The sequence below is a fragment of the Cryptotermes secundus genome, unplaced genomic scaffold, assembly GCF_002891405.2.
Source record: "Cryptotermes secundus unplaced genomic scaffold, Csec_1.0 scaffold305, whole genome shotgun sequence".
Classification (NCBI taxonomy): domain Eukaryota; kingdom Metazoa; phylum Arthropoda; class Insecta; order Blattodea; family Kalotermitidae; genus Cryptotermes; species Cryptotermes secundus.
In genome coordinates, this window is record NW_019734353.1 from 168,348 (window position 1) to 184,915 (window position 16,568).

Consider the following 16,568-nt stretch of genomic DNA (forward strand, 5'->3'; position numbering starts at 1 on the left):
TTGTCTTGTATTTATTGTACTGTGACGTCCCAGACTGTAATGATCATGATAAATAGAAGGTACACACAGTGATACCTCAAAATTACACTTTTGAGGGGATCATGAAATTAGCAAAAAGTTGAGAAAACTGTAAAATCGGGAAAATGGAAAGGATACGGTATAAAGAAAAATATGGGTTGTTCTATACAATAATGTGACAAGCCAAATACAAGTATACGTGTTTAAACATGATAAATATACATGTAACGGCAGTAATCTATTTACTGTGTTATTTCTTGAACCAGCCAAGAGTCAGTCTGTATAGCTGTCTCACATGGGGTTCAGATGCTTCATATGCAAAAATGTGCTTATGTTATGAGGGCCAGCCTTGAACATGGGTGGAATGGCATCAGTGTCTCTCTGCAGTCTACAAGATAGAATGTTGTCTGCATAAATTGGATAAAGTTCTATTGTTGGGACTTTGAAAATGTGATGAAAATTACAAATTAAAAGTGCATAAAATGGGGGGATGTAAAATCTGATAGCACAATATTAAATTGACGCTGTCATGTAGCTGGCATTTTCTGGACTTTATTGTCCAGAAATCTCTTGAAATTTTCCCAGTTTGTCTGTACAAAGTTTGTAATTTAATTTGAAATACCAGATACCAAAATTGCACCACACATGAAGCCAATAGAAATGAGGTGATAATTCATAGTGAACAGACACTCCAGACACTACACATACAGCTTTCCTGTGCTGATGTCTCTTCAGTGAACTCCCCATTTAATGTTCCTCAATTTAGGATTTTCCCTAATTTAATGTTCAATTTTAGTGATTCCAAGTCAATTATCTCAGTGCTAAGTTTTCTCCATTTAAGATTTTCCTCAGTTCAGTGTTCAGATTCTCTTCTTCCCAAAGAAACCATAGATCAAGGTTTCAGTATAGCTGCACAACAGCAACAGAAAGTAAAAGAATGTACACTTGGTCGTCAACTTATGACCACAAAAAAAGAAAAATAAAAAATGATTAAAATGTAACAGCTTTTAAAAATAAATTATAAAAATGATAAAAAGATTAGAAAGGTTACAAAATACTGTTAATAAATATATGGCCAACATACGACCAGATCAACTTACAACCTGTCAGTCAGAACGGAAGTCAGTCATAAGTCGACGACCAAGTGTAACTGCGAAAGGGGACAATGTTGCCACCAAGTTTGGTGACTTCATGTGTTTGTCTGATCTTTTGATTGATGGCACTGATATTTATAAATCTTGTGTAGTGCTGCCACCATTGTTTCATTAATTTCACTGTTGTCGCTATTATCTCTGCCAATTAACATGCAGGACTGTAAGTCTTATAGATAGTTTTATAACACAAGAGTAACATAATGTGCCAAGTGTTTTCGTTTTCAGAATGGTGATCAGTTTCGCTGTACATAATTATAAAGTTGTTCTTAATTTTATGTCCATCCTAAGTTTAGTGCTTTGGTAAAAAAAAACAGTTGAAGCTGCTCCATTCATTTGTGAGGTAATTCGATTCGTCAGCTGTTTTAGCTCTGAAGAACTTATTTAGGGTTGGTTGGCTACATAATCTGATACACACTGTTATAAAATGAGTGTGCCATATCAGGGAAGAGTATGAAATTCACAACACTTTACCCTTTTGCAATGTATTTTATGTTCTCAGTGTGTTTTAACACTTTGTTACTAAAGCATTTTCAAAAGATGATTTAAATCTAAGAAATGTGGTTATGCAACAACATACTTTTTAACTGCAGTCTGCAAGTTTGGGGATAAAATTCAACCTAATTCCCAAATTGTTATCGTATTGTCATTGATAATGTGACTGCAAACATTGCACAACCCGATTCAGCCACATACGGGCTTATGCCACTTTGATCATACCGAAAACCTGTCTGACAATAGCCTGGACATAGCTTCAGTCCCTAGCAGTCAGCTCTAATGCTGTAAAGAGGTGTTTCCCAGAGTTGGTGCCACAGTCCCCCAAGGTCCCATTAAACTTTCTCTGAACCCTGCAAAAAAGTGGGCTGATGATGAATATGCTGAATTACTTTTAATTCTAAGCTCCATATTGTTTTATTCTTATGAAAGGAGCCTTAGACTGAAAGAACTGGGAAACCATTTCAGCAAAGAGCACCAGTATTTTGAGAGAAAGCATTTTTTTACACACCAGTTACTGATGTCCACACGTCCTTTAAATGTTACATACCCACTGTATAGTGAGGACTGCCAGAGAGGAGAGGAGTGGCAGTGTAGCTCTCAGGTCTATCACTGTGCCCACAGGTTAGGTTTTATATTACGGTACAGTGGTCTAATGAACGTACAGCAAATATTCTTGTTTCAGACAATCACCTGTGTATTCATCACGAGGAGTGCTACATACCAACACCAATCCTGTAACCAATAGCAACAATATGAGATTTGTATGTCCTATCTGTGGTAAGAAAATCTCAACAAAAGGGAACCTAAAAGTACACCTTGAAACTCACCGACCAAAGGGAAAGTATGGCTGTGACATCTGTGGCAGAGTGTGAGTATTACATCTTCTTGTTTATGGCAAAGTAAATATAAAAATTTTACATCATTATATCATATTTACTGTTTGAAGCAGCAATATGTATGCTGCTACTGCTGAATAGCAGAAGTGATTTTCAGATCAAATATTTCTGCATCGCAGAGTATTTAGCAATGTCTTCCAGAGTTTGTATGACAGGTTCCTTTCCTAGCTTTACTACTTCAGCAGAGCATCCAATATAAGATATGGCCAAAGAAGAAAACATTGTTCAGATGATACAATGGAATGTTGGTGTTTGTATGTGAAAGATTTTCAGGTGTCTTCATCCTCCACAGATGAGCATATGGAGAACATTACAACAGGAAAGCATGTATCCATACTATGTTCAGCACCTTCAACCAGGGAATTATGCTTAATGGCAGAAATTTTGTAATTGGCTCCATGCTGATAGACAGCTACATTGCTAGATTTTTTTTTCTGCAATGGTCAATTTACCTGTGATGGGGTCATCACATGCAGCTCATATTTGTGACCAGAAGTGAGTCACCATGGCACTGTGGAAAGCAGTTTTCAACCTCAGTGCTTTGTAAATGTGTGGTATGCTGTGCTTTGCAGACAGATGATTGGTTTATCTCTGAGGGCCATCTTACAAGTGATGTCTATCTACAGTTTCTGCCGGATGAACTGTCTGACCTGTTAGAAGATGTACTTTTGGAACCATGTTTGCACATGCATATTCAACATGACTGAATGCCTCCACACTTTACCCATGCAGTGAAAATGTAACTTGATCATTGTGTCCAAGTTCATTAGATCTATCATAGTGGTCTGCAGCATTGGCCATCCAGAATTCGGTGATCTAAACCTCCTAGTTTTTATCTGTGGGGGCACATATGACAATCCTAATGAAGTGATGTGGGCTACGTGCTCAATATGCAATGAGCCAGAATGTATGTTAAAACTGAAGAACAGTCGTCATAAATTCAGCAAAGAAAACTTTGTGTAAATACTTGTTCATCTATTGTTTAACATTCTGGTAATGAAAGATCTGTAGGCATTGAAAATTTTACTATGTTTATGCTACATTTCTGACTGGGAATGGCCTCAGGAATAAACTCTGTAGTACAGGATATTAGTTGATAAATACCATGTATATCGAAGTTGTAATTAATACAGTTACAGCCTATTCATCATTTCATAGCAAGTTTATAGAATTAATCAACAAGGTTGAAAGTCTGAGTTAGAAGAATCTACTATTGCTGCTTTAAATTATTTTCTGTTAGTGGATAAACATTTAATTTTGAGAGGGAACTGGTATGGTTATATCCTAGTGTACTATACTCCTTTCTGATAGACTGTAAGAGTAGCAGGTGGCCTGTGAAGATTGTATTTGTGTCTCATATTGACTGCATGAACCTCATAGCTCGTGGGTTTACTTTTGTTGCTATTATACCACATTTTAATAAATTATTTGTTGGTGATTATATCCTTGATTGTTGGTTCTTGGAATTTTATTACATGATTTTTATCCAGAATTATAATTTGATCTCCCCTCTGCTCTTTTATATGGTTTCGTTCAGTGGGTTCAGGTTTTAATTAAAATAATGTTGTTTTAAGAACATATTTTTAATTTTACAATTCTTAGAAGTTGATTTCTCTTGCCTTCTACTGTTGATCTCTTATATATATATATATAGTTCATATAACCCTGCATTGGCTAGTGTAGGGAAAAACATCAGCAAAACAGAGAGAGAGTGTAAATATTTTACCAGATGATGACCATAAAGAGCTGAAACATGTTGGCAAAATAATATGTAGAGTTTATACAAGAATTGTGGTGACAACAAATAATAAGTTGTTCACACACAATATGACACTGAAATACAACATTCTGAAATTTGTTTTTAACTGAAAATGAGAAAGTGTCAGTATATCCTCCCACACTGTTTTTCTGTCTTCACTTACTGGTAATATTTCATATATAGAACAGTGATGGCCACTTCCTTTGTCATTAAATGCCACATACTGGTCAAGATTTCAGTATGGGTACCAAACCAATACCTCCAAGTAGGGGTTTGGGCATGAGACTGACAACCTCACCTCTTGAAACAATGTCAATTCAATTCAATTTATTTCAAATTCAAAAATAGATCCAGATACAGGCTGGGAAACAACCATTGGATATAGAATGAGTCACAGATCAAAAAACAAACATTCCATTCCCACAGGAACAAGTCAAGGCATTCATAATATAAAACAAAATAAAAAAGAACGTATCAACCATATATACAACAAAACTCCCCCAGTTTACAAAAACAACGCAGAACCAAGACATCTTATTATAGAACTCTCAGAGGTTTCAGGCATCAGTACAAGCTCTTTTTTCATTTTCATTACTCATCTATTATTTCCATAAAATCCAATACTTTAGGATGTGGAAAAGTCATATTAGATAAATAAGTAGTACAAAGAACTAAGTCAAGACATAAGAATAGAACCAGAATATGATTAATCTTACCGACTAGTATATACAAAAAATTCATCCACAGTATAAAATGGGTGACCACTCAAGAATTATTTTAATTTTAATTTAAACCGCTTAATATCTTTATATAATTGCTTCAAATTTAGTGGGAGACAATTGAATAGTTTGATGCCCATATAATATGAGCCTTTTTGATATAATGATAAACAAGTTGAGGGTTGATATAGATTTAGGTCGAGTACCTGTATTAGTGTCTCTGGTATGTATATCAGATACAAACTAATATTGATCCATGCTATCGACCACAAAGGATAGTAGTGAATAAATATACATAGATGAAAGAGTAAGAATTTTTAGAGTAGTGAATATCATTTTACATGAGTTTCTATTACCAGCACCAGTTATTAGTCTCACCGCCCACTTTTGCAAACGAAAGACATTGATGGCGTATGAAGAGTTACTCCCAAAAATAATGCCATATCAAATAATAGAGTGAAAATAGGCATAATAAACCATCAGCAGAGTTTCCTGATTCACAAATGGTTTTATGACTCGGATTGCATAGCTTCGGGATAAGTGAGTCAATATGAGTTTTCCAAGTCAGAGTATTTGCAATATTAACCGCAATATTAACCCCTAAGAACTTTAAATGGGTTGAGTTGGGTATTTCCATGTTATCATATACTATCTTTATTTCATGTTCATGCATATTTTTTGTATTAAACTTGACAAATCAGCATTAAACCACAATTTTAATTTATTGAGAACTTCGGTCACACTATGCAGGAAAATTAGAGGATCTGGATTGGATATAATCACACTAGTATCATCAGCAAAGAGGATAGGATAGGAAATCCTGTTTAATACTAGAGGCAAATCATTAATATAGTTCAAGAATAACAAGGGACCCAAAATGGATCCCTGCGGGACACCATGGGATATTAAGCCCCAGTTTGAATAGGTATTAGGTTACTGTCATTACCTCGTAATTTAATTCTCTGAAACCTTCCTTTAAGATAAGATGCTATCCATTTATGCATCGGAGCCGTAATACCATAGAATTCCAACTTAGATAATAAAATCTTGTGAGTGACACAATCAAAGGCCTTTTTCAAATCACAAAATATTCCACCCACATTATGGCCAGCATTTAGGGCAGTTAAGGTCAGGTCAAGCAATTTATTAATGGCCTTTTCAGTGGAAAAATTCATTTGAAATACAAACTGTTCATTGGCTAAAACATTGTTGATAGTCAAATGATGACAAAGTCTTACAAGCACCACTCTCTCAAATATCTTCGAAAAGGAAGTCAATAAGGATATAGGCCTATAATTATTGATAAGATTGTGTTAAGGAACCTAATGACAGGTGCAAGATGAGAGAAGAATGGGCATCTGTCATCAAGTACGCCATAGTTATCAGAGGACTATAAAGGGAAGGAGTAAGAAAGACCAAATCTGCGTGACTCTTTTATAATTTGAATAGATTCAGATAAGATGTGACTGAACATGTTGATATGTGATCTTAAGGATACTAAAAATAATTCATAAAAGGATTTCAGGATTGTATGCTCTTTATATACAGTTTAGACCTCCTAAGCTTATAGAATTATTTTACCAATTATTATTTATCTAAAAAAATATAGGGCTCCTATGTAACACATACAAATTAAAACATGAACACCTTTTGAGGTTGTATGTCACAGATAAAGAAAAAGAAATGGAAACTGAAGAGAAACTAAATCAATGAAACCTCATTGTAAAAGACTACAGACTGAAAATGAATATGGCCAAAATGGTGACTGTGAGGATGTCAAGGAACCTAGATGCAAATGTCCTAATAGAAGTTAATGATGCAATGGTTAAACAGGTGGACAGATTTATTTATTTATTTATTTTTATTTTTGGGGGAAATGAACTGTATACAGAAAGGAAAACTATTGGACAGTTCAGTGGAACAATGAAAAATGTGTTAATAAATCTAGAAGAGAACTGGCTACAGTTGTTTGGCTATGTAGAAAGAATGTACAGAACAAGGAGACTGAGAAGGGAGTTGGAATTAAAGAAAAGAAGAAAGAAAAGAAAGAAAGAAAGAAAAGAAAAGAGGCCTATGTGATGACAGAACAAGACATTTCAATTATGAGTAGGTACTAGATGGCTTGAAAAAGAAAGATGTAGGGAAGGTTGAAGAAACTGGAGACTTTTCATCCATTGATCTATATAAAGTAAATGCAAGGAGGAGGAAAAATCATCTCACCAGTAAGTTATCTTAAACTGGGCTACTCTGGTTTAAGGCAGTGTTCTTTTAATCATTTCATATGGTAGACTGGGTGCTAAATGTGTAATTTAGTATCATATTAGTATTATGTAGGTGAGTCAAATGAAAACCATAAAACTGAGATAAAATTTGAAATATCACGCCATTGTCCTATAAGTTGGCAGACATGTTACCAATGCTGTAAGGAGTATCCTATAAGTGGCAGTATAATGCAGACAAAAAGAATGCCATCACAGTGCCGGTTTGAAGATGGCTGCTCCACTACATACATGCATGAAAGAAGAACAACATTCTGTAATTCTTTTTTGATCAGTGAAGGTGTGAAACCAATTGAAGTTCATCGACGGATGAAGGTTCAATATGGTGATGCATGCTTGTCACAGCAGCAAGTGTATGAGTGGAGTAGGAAATACAGAAATGGTATGACATCTGTGGCAGACGCTCCTCGCCCAGGTCAGGTGCACAGAGTTGTGCCCCCTGAGTCTATTGCAGCAGTTGAAGCCTTAGTGATGGAGAATCGCCGAGTGTCGGTGGATGAAATAGCCAAAATTCTTAACATGAGTCATGGATCAGCACACCAAGTCATTCATGATGTGCTCCAGTTTCACAAAGTGTCTACAAGGTGAGTGCTACGGCAGCTGACTACAGAATTGAAACAGTGATGTGTTGACGCCTGTGAAGAACTTCTGCAGTGCCTTGAGGGAGAAGGTGATGGCTTCCTTTCGAGAATCGTTACTGGTGATGAAACTTGGGTGCACTACCACCAACTGGAAACAAAGAGAACAAGCAAGGAATGGCATCATTCCTCATCACCAAAACCCAAGAAGTTCGGACGCAGCCATCTGCAGGGAAGATTATGCTGACTCTTTTGGGATGAACGAGGTGTACTCTTGGAGCACTACATGCCTTGGGGGAACACTATCACCAGTGCCTCATATTCAGATCTCTTGAAGAATCATCTTCGACCTGCAGTCAGATCAAAGCGACGTGGACTTTTTACTAGAGGTGTCCTTTTGCAACATGACAATGCTCGGCCCCATACTGCCCGTGCAACAATTGCAACAATCCAAGACTGGCACTTTGAGTGTCTTCCACATCTGCCATACTCACCAGACCTAGCCCCAAGTGATTACCACATATTTGGGCCACTCAAAGAAGCAGTGGGAGGAAAGAAGTTCCGTTCTGATGAAGAGGTACAGCAGGCAGTGCATGAGTGCTTGCACAGACAACCACAAGAATTTTTTCTAGAGGAATCCATACACTTTGTAAACACTGGAGGGCCTGTATTGAACGAAATGGAGACTATTTAGAAAAACGATATAGTTGTGTACCGCTTTCATTCAATAAATTAAATAAAAAAAATTTTACGGTTTTCATTTGACTCACCCTTGTATAATGTTTATTAAATTTTCAGTTAGTAACGTTGATTTATATCAAGTCTTACCACTCCTATAATAGTTCTCAAGCTAGTGAGCTAGATCCAATTGCTGGTTCATTTCCTAGGTTATCTGTATATGATTGTCTGCTTGTCATAAATTTCATTGAATAATTATTGAATCTTTATTCTTAACAGTTTTCATTATTATTGGTCTGTACTGCACTAGATGGAATACCTTCACAGGCTTTATGTTGCTCATGTACTGTCATTTGCCCATCACTGATATGTGGGTCTGACTAATGTATGGGGTACGTAGCATCTCAGTTCATACTTTCTTGGTAACATGTGTTCTAATGTAAGAATTTTTACATTAATGCAGATTTAAAACGCAGTCTAATCTGTACCGCCATAAGGATTATCACGGAGGCATACAGTTCCCTTGTGTTGTATGTGGGCGAGTGTATCCCACTAACAGCACACTTCGAGCCCACAGCATTACTCATAGTGACCTTAGACCTCATGCATGTCCTCTTTGTGACAAGACCTTCAAACGTAACCAGGATCTGAAGGTACTGTAATTGATTATTACTGGTAACATCCTCTAGGTCCTTTTTCTGAGAAGTACAGTAAAACCTTGATAATTTTGTGCAAGATAATGCAAAATCCTTTATAATTTGAAACAGTTATCAGTCCTCATCAAAGAAGCTAAGACATAGTATGCTTATAGTCTTGTTTTCCATCTGTAATGCATCAATATTTATTTAACAGCATTAATTCACATTTAATTCACTAAATGTTTGTTAAATGTTTAAAATGTCATTAAAATATATATACATTCGGTGTTATGCTTCATGTTTCAGTTGCATAAGGCCATCTTTAGGCACTGCACTGTGCACTTGGTCAGATAGTATTCATTAAGGCATGTCATTGTTATTATTAATTTTTTAATCATCCTGCAACATCAGAATTAAAAAATCTATATAAATAAAAGTGTAAATGTTCGTTTGTCTCTATTCGAAAATCTCTGAAAGTTATTCACCGATTGCTTTAAAATTTTGACACAACGTTGCATTCAAATACGCGCGTTTTTTTATGTACCTATTATATAGCTGTCACACCTGTGACAGGTAAAAACATGTCACATGTTCCGAATCCAGCAGTCGTTTCCATAGTAGCGCTAGAACAGTTGCATAGGATAAGAGGTTCCGTTGCATGACAATGGATGAAACCGGAAAGTATACTTCCATGGAAACACAATAACAGTGGGCTGTTGCATAGGAATTGCCGAAACAATAAACGCGTTTCCCCCAGAGATGAGAGGATAAGAGGTTCTTTCGTCCATCGAATACCAACAGATCGTTGCCTAGGAATAACCGCGGCAACGAGCACAGAACACGTGAAATCGAACCCTGGGCGAAAGTGCCCTCTATTGCATCCGAAACCAGGTTATAACAGTCCAGCTCCGAAGAGTTTTTTGATGATACTGGACGTGATAATAATTGTACTCGCTGGTGTAAAAGTGAGCGTTCAATAACTTATTCGCTGAATCCGAGACATACGTGGAAGTTATTTGTCGCACTGAATAGGAGACACATTACCACAACAACGTTACATAGGTAACACACGACATATTCTTATTATCAAAGTACACGTAAATAATGCAACAATTTAAAAGACATCAAGAATATGTCACTCACTAAAAATGTATTTTAAGACTTTATGATGTTAAAATCATGTTTGACATATGTCACACCTATGACAGGTTGGTTGGTTGTTAAAATATTAATTGTACTCAGTATTAATATACTGTAACGTGTTATACGTCATTCATTTCATGAGTATAGTTTATTTTTCATTGTTTTTCATTTCGTTTTCTTAACTGTTCTCCATATTTTTCAGTGCAATTGGCGGTGGGAGTGAGCTGTGTCAATTGATCTGCGTTTGAATTGAAATATTTTGTTAGTATTTTTTATTTTTTTATTTCTTTGTTTTCCAGTTCGTGTTCTTTCCTTTTGTAATGTTTTGCAATTTTATATGTTTTTGTTATAACTTTCTTTCTTCTTCTTCAGTGCAATCGATCTGCTTTAGTTCATCCAAATAATGCCTCGCAGAAGATCAAACTTAGGTCGTCGTACTCACGGAGCGGAGGCAATTCACTCGATCTGCCATAGCAACGTGTGGCCGGGTACAGCTAGTTAATAATAAAAATAATGGGCCTTAATGAATACTATCTGACCAAGTGCACAGTGCAGTATACTTCTTTAAAGAATGTGTTTTCATGTGTTTGGGCCATTGCAAAAACGACGACCACACAAAACAGTTGTCACTATAAAGTCTGCCGAAACTAGTCCTTACCTTCTGAAGCAACGGTAGTCCTCTTATCGACTCAGGAATGTTAGCTCTATGTGCTCATAGCAGCAAAATGCGGTACTACGAAAGCTCTGCCCACAAAAAAATTAGTTCGGTTTCTTTTGGGTACCCCATCGTATAGGCCCACCCTTGCCAGAGAACACATAGGATTCCCTCAAAAGGATTTTAGTAAGACCATACACTCCTTTCAGAAAATAATGACAGTTAAATAAAATATTCAGATTGAATACAGGCTGTACGCAAAATCAGATAATATTTTCCTTACTCCTTTTAGCAGTGTGTAAATTCATATATAGGAAAACAATGTAAATTAAAGCTGAACAAGTATCGAATTGATAATTTTCATTTCATGCATCCTGTTGTGTTATAATCAGGGCCCGGATTTTGATGACCTGAAAATATTTAAAAAATGACCGAAAAAATCCAGAAAAATGACCTAAAGGGGAAAGAGAAAGAAAGAACACTTCGCTTCCATATTATTCACATTTCAGAAAACATATGAAGAAAAATTCCCTAAAATGGCCAAAAATGACAAGAAATACCCTTAAAAGCCCCAACAATTACCCCAAAATGAAAAAATGACCTTAAACCTAAAAATTACCCATAAAATTTACATTTCTGTAACCAGCAGCTCATATCCGAGATTTATATATTTAAGAGCATTGCATAGGATACAAGGAAAAGAGATATGTCATCAGAATCCGGGCCCTGGTTATAATATACAACTTCTTTATTAAAACCGTCACAGCACAACTATATCAAGGTCAGTGCCTAGTTTGGCTCTACGACTGTGGAGTTGTCGTTTACATTCCCTATAGAAGGGACAATACTTTGTAAGATGAGGCGCCAACTAAATAATTAATATTAATATTACTACATCTACATCACGAGCCTCCAATAACAATTTATTATATATACACAAAATAGAATACTCCAATTTGTCCGTAGGAACGCATCAAAATCAGAAAACCAACGACTGACTAGATGATGTAAAGCATCAATCAAAGAATTTCATTCTTGTTTTATACTATAACTTTTGTTTTATATAGTCTAATTTATTGCATTTTTATGCCAAGTATTTTAATATAATTAATATTGTATTTATTAGTACTGCAGTTCAGTGGTGCATATATGTTGGCCATGTATTTGCCTGATGCTGGCTTTTAATAGCTGAAACATGTATCAGAGCCAAACTAGGCACTGACCTTAATATAGTTGTGTTGTGACGGTTTTAATAAAGAAGTTGTATCTAATTGATGTTGTACATGTTCTGTTGGAAGTTGTGTCGATTTTGTCCCAGGCACTTCAGATTAATGAAGTTTTACTATAGTCGGGTAAAACTACCATATATATACATTTGTTATCTGTCTCATTCAGTTTATTTTTAATACCTGTGATAAAAATGATTCAGCTCACAACAGATGTGACAATTAATAGAAGTGTCTGACTCGCTGGTTGTAGAATTTGCAGTTTCAACTTTGCTAGTAAGAAATTCTGTCACATGCACTGGTCCAAAGTAGTGTAATGTAGGTTGATTTCAGTGTATTTACTTAAGATTGATTTTAATATTATTTTCCAGATTTTTCAGGTGCTTGCTTTCCAAGCAGTTTCCCCATGAAAATTTCTTTACTCTTGTTTTTGTACAGGTCCCAGGACAGTTGAAATTCTGATTAAGAATTAAGGTTGTAATAAATGTTCTGTCAGGTCAGGTTTGTCACACACCTAATGGAGAGTGATAGATGAACGTGGAGCATGAGTGGGTTGATAGCTAGCAGTGTACAACCAAGATACTTAATAAATCTACCCCTCTCTTACTTATGCCACTTTTGCATGTTTAATGGGCATTCACTTGGATTTTGTGGTTTTTCTTCCCCATTAACTTATCTCATATGATATAACTTCTGCAGTGAATACAGAATTGTTAAATAACCTACAAATGGATAGGATGATCATATCACACCTTAAGACAAGTTCTGTTTTATGTAGTAATGAATGCAATTTTTTGTTCTTTTTTTGTAGTTTCACATTAATCAGCACACTGGTGCACGACCTTACCAGTGTCCATATTGTCCTAAAGCATTTGCCAGCTCGGGAAATTGTTTCTCACATCGTAAACGAATGCATCCTCAGGAGGTTGAGCGTGACCGAGAGCGAGCCGCACAAATAATGCGGTGAGATGATGATAGCTGCTAACAGGAGTTTTTGTTGTGAAAGTAAGGTCTCTTCCCTCTTGTATCATAACACAGATAATTTTGTCTCAATAGTTGTGGCTGTCTGGTCATCTAAAAGTAAGGTTTTACTTTTGGAACCCTATTGAACACTTTTCATAAATAGTAGTTACTATAGGATTCTGACGATGGTGTATAACACACTGATATATTGGGTTTTTGGACTTCATCCATCGTCCTGGTCCACGCTAGCTCTTTCTAACGGACCCAACAGAATAGGTGTTTTCCTTCACCTGAGGATGGAAACAGATCCAGTTTCCGAAACGTCGTGTTTTTATTAGTTATCTTAAAAACCAGGACGATGGATAAGTCCAAAAACCCAATATATCAGTGACTTTTCATGAAGATCATAGATTTGTTATATAGAAATTAAATAATTCCGGACATCAGAGATATTACGTCACAGATTTTGAATGTTTTGCTCAAAGTACGATACATGTTTGGAAGTACCATTGACAGTATCTTTGCAACTGGAATGTTCGAGAAATATAGTAAGTCAAATTTTGGTCTTTCTGAAATGATGTTTATGTGGGGTGTTGTACTGAAAAAGATTAATATGTGGTGCAATCCAAAAGTTCCCGAAATATATTAATAAAAACTATTACATCTTACATAGATCTTATTCTGCACCATCACCTTCAAAGTAGTCTCCTTGGGAGCGCATACACCGATCCCAGCGTTTCTGCCACTTTTCAAATGCATCCTGGAAGTCTTTCTTTGTTAGGGTGTTTAGTACTGTCTGCATTTCCGCTTGAATTTCCTAGACTGTATCAAATCTTCGCCCCTTCAACTTGATTTTCATCTTGGGGAAGAGAAAGAAGTCGCATGGAGCTAAGTCTGGCGAGTACGGTGGGTGGGGAACAACTGCCATCTTGTTTTTAGCCAAAAATTCCTGCACAATGTAAGCCGTATGCGGTCGTGCGTTGTCATGGTGGAGTACCTAGTCGTTCGTGCGCCACTTCTCTGGACGTTTTCTCCTCATGTCCTCCCTCAAACGCCTTAGAACATCACGATAGAACTCTTTATTCACTGTCTGACCAGGAGGGACAAACTCCTTATGAACAATCCCGTCAATATCNGTTCCTCTGACAAAATTCGTTGACATGTACCATAACTTAGCCCCAAGGTGTTACAGAGGTCTTGGATGGTCAGTCTACGATCTTGCAGAATCAGATCCCTAACTTTCATGACATTTTCTGGTGTTTTGCCCGTTGATGGCCGTCCCGAACGATCGTCATCGTCAGTCAATGTTTGGCCATTTTTAAAACGCTTATACCAGTTGTAAGTTTGTGTCTGGCCTAAACTGTTTTCACAAAAAGCTTGCTTCAACATTTGGTGTGTTTCTGCAGCAGTTTTCCCAAGTTTGAAACAAAACTTTATACAGACACGCTGCTCTCTCAGGTCAACCATCACAAAACCGCAAACTCACGGAAACACAACAATGGAAATACGTTCACCAACAATAAACCCAACCACTCAACTCGATGCCGCTTGCCACACTGATTCAAGAAGGATGTGTGAGGAGACACCTAGCGGTATTTCGATGTACTCATAACCATTCGCGCGCAAAATTCAAATTTCGGAAACTTTTGGATTGCTCCATGTATGTTATTAAATATGGTTTGAATTTGGACAGCCGAACAATATCCTTATTACATTATTTAGCCTACGGCAGTGGAATATTTTGCTTTACTAAATAAACTTTCCAGTAATTATAGATATCACTTAGATGTATTGATCTTACAGTGAGACAGCTTTGGACCATACATTGGCCATCAGAGTCAACACCAAACATACTCTCTGTTTTTTTTTGGCATTGAAGACATTCATATTTTCTTATTGTCATAGTTACAGAAGAGTTTAGGAGGTATGTGTCCTTACATCTCTAACTGTAGCACACGGAAATCTGAGAAAAGTCATCATTTAAATATATAAGTAAATATGCCACAACTCTGGAAGGCAAAATTTTCTGTATATTCTCAACACCAAGCCATTAATAAGAGAGGGGGTACCTAACTTACAAAGAGAAATCTGTGGAAGTTACTCTTTCCTCTTCTGCAACACATGAACATATGTTATATGGAAAGTACTTTGGAAAACACATTTCATCCAGGGTGATTTGAAAATAATCATTGTACTGGGTAATGAAATTGGTAATTCTGCAGATATTCTCCTCCTGCTAGCAGCGTTACTAAAGCCATCAGGGATGAAGGCTATTATTTATGTTGACTTTTTATATATAAAAATTTGTAATGCTTGTCCCATGAACATGCTGCAGTTGCAAGTCCCATATCTGAGTATAGTTGACTACATTTATGAGAATGTGTGAGAAGGCAGTTATCCTGTATTATATATTTATACAATTATTTATTATCTTATTTAATAAAATTGCTTTCTAATTATGATATATTGTGATCTAAGCATTCTGCCATTTTACTTTACTTAAGAAGGCCCAAAGGCATAAAACTTTTAAACGGTCATGTAGTTGCCTTGCAATAAAGTGAAATTCTTTGTAAGCTGGAGAATTTGGTTGTCAAGTTATATACTTCGGACTGTTAACTGAGACTGAATTGACCATAAGCGCAACTTATATTGTAATATATATATAATAAGAATTATTTAAAACCACTACTTGTTTCAGTCATTTGTGGTACATGCTGTAACATCCTCACTGAATTGTGACATTACCTTATAGGATTCGTATTGAGATGCGTCCATTTCAGTTTGGTTTATAATGCATTATATAATAATCAGTTGTACCTGTGAAATGTGCTGTAATTAGTTTTGATATTATTACATCCTATGGATTTTGGGGGTGGGGGGCATTGCTGTAAGTTCTTAGTGCTTAACTAAAGAAGTCAGTATGTTGTATTTAGATGCGAGCAGTTGAACTATCCAGCATTATGTCATTAATGCATTTTTGCTCAGATAAAAGTGGGAGGTTGACTGGAATTAGATACCGATGTTTCTTCATCTGAATTAATATTAGATATTCAAATTACTATTATACTGGGATTGACTTGAGCCTCATTCAGCTTGTGTTGTCACAAATAGCTTTGGCTTCCAAGAGTTTAAGTCACATGCATAACGATAGTTTTAGGAAAATGTCAGAAAGGTTGATAATTTTTATAGGACAACAGTGTTGTTAATTGTTCATGATTAAATCCTTTTCTTCCAAAGTTGGTGCTTATATCTGTCTGGTGATGTGTGGTGACCAAATCCTCCAGCTATATTGTAAAGCTTTGATAATTTAAAGCCATTCTCTCGAAAAGTGCACTCATCATCATTGTATGAACATAGGTAGAGAGCA

The 16,568-nt window shown here is 36.2% G+C and overlaps 1 protein-coding gene across 3 annotated transcripts in view; it reads left to right on the forward strand.

Moving 5' to 3' along the window:
- Window positions 1-13,434, forward strand: part of LOC111868834 (zinc finger protein 2) — a 42,475-nt gene extending 29,041 nt beyond the window's left edge. For all 3 annotated transcript variants that reach the window (XM_033753186.1, XM_023859856.2, XM_033753187.1), the window contains exons 5-7: window positions 2,350-2,535; window positions 9,040-9,229; window positions 13,050-13,434. In XM_033753186.1, the coding sequence (XP_033609077.1) occupies window positions 2,350-2,535; window positions 9,040-9,229; window positions 13,050-13,205 (532 nt within the window). In that variant the 3' untranslated portion in view covers window positions 13,206-13,434. The remainder of the gene's footprint in view (window positions 1-2,349; window positions 2,536-9,039; window positions 9,230-13,049) is intronic.
- Window positions 13,435-16,568: the final 3,134 nt, after the last annotated feature.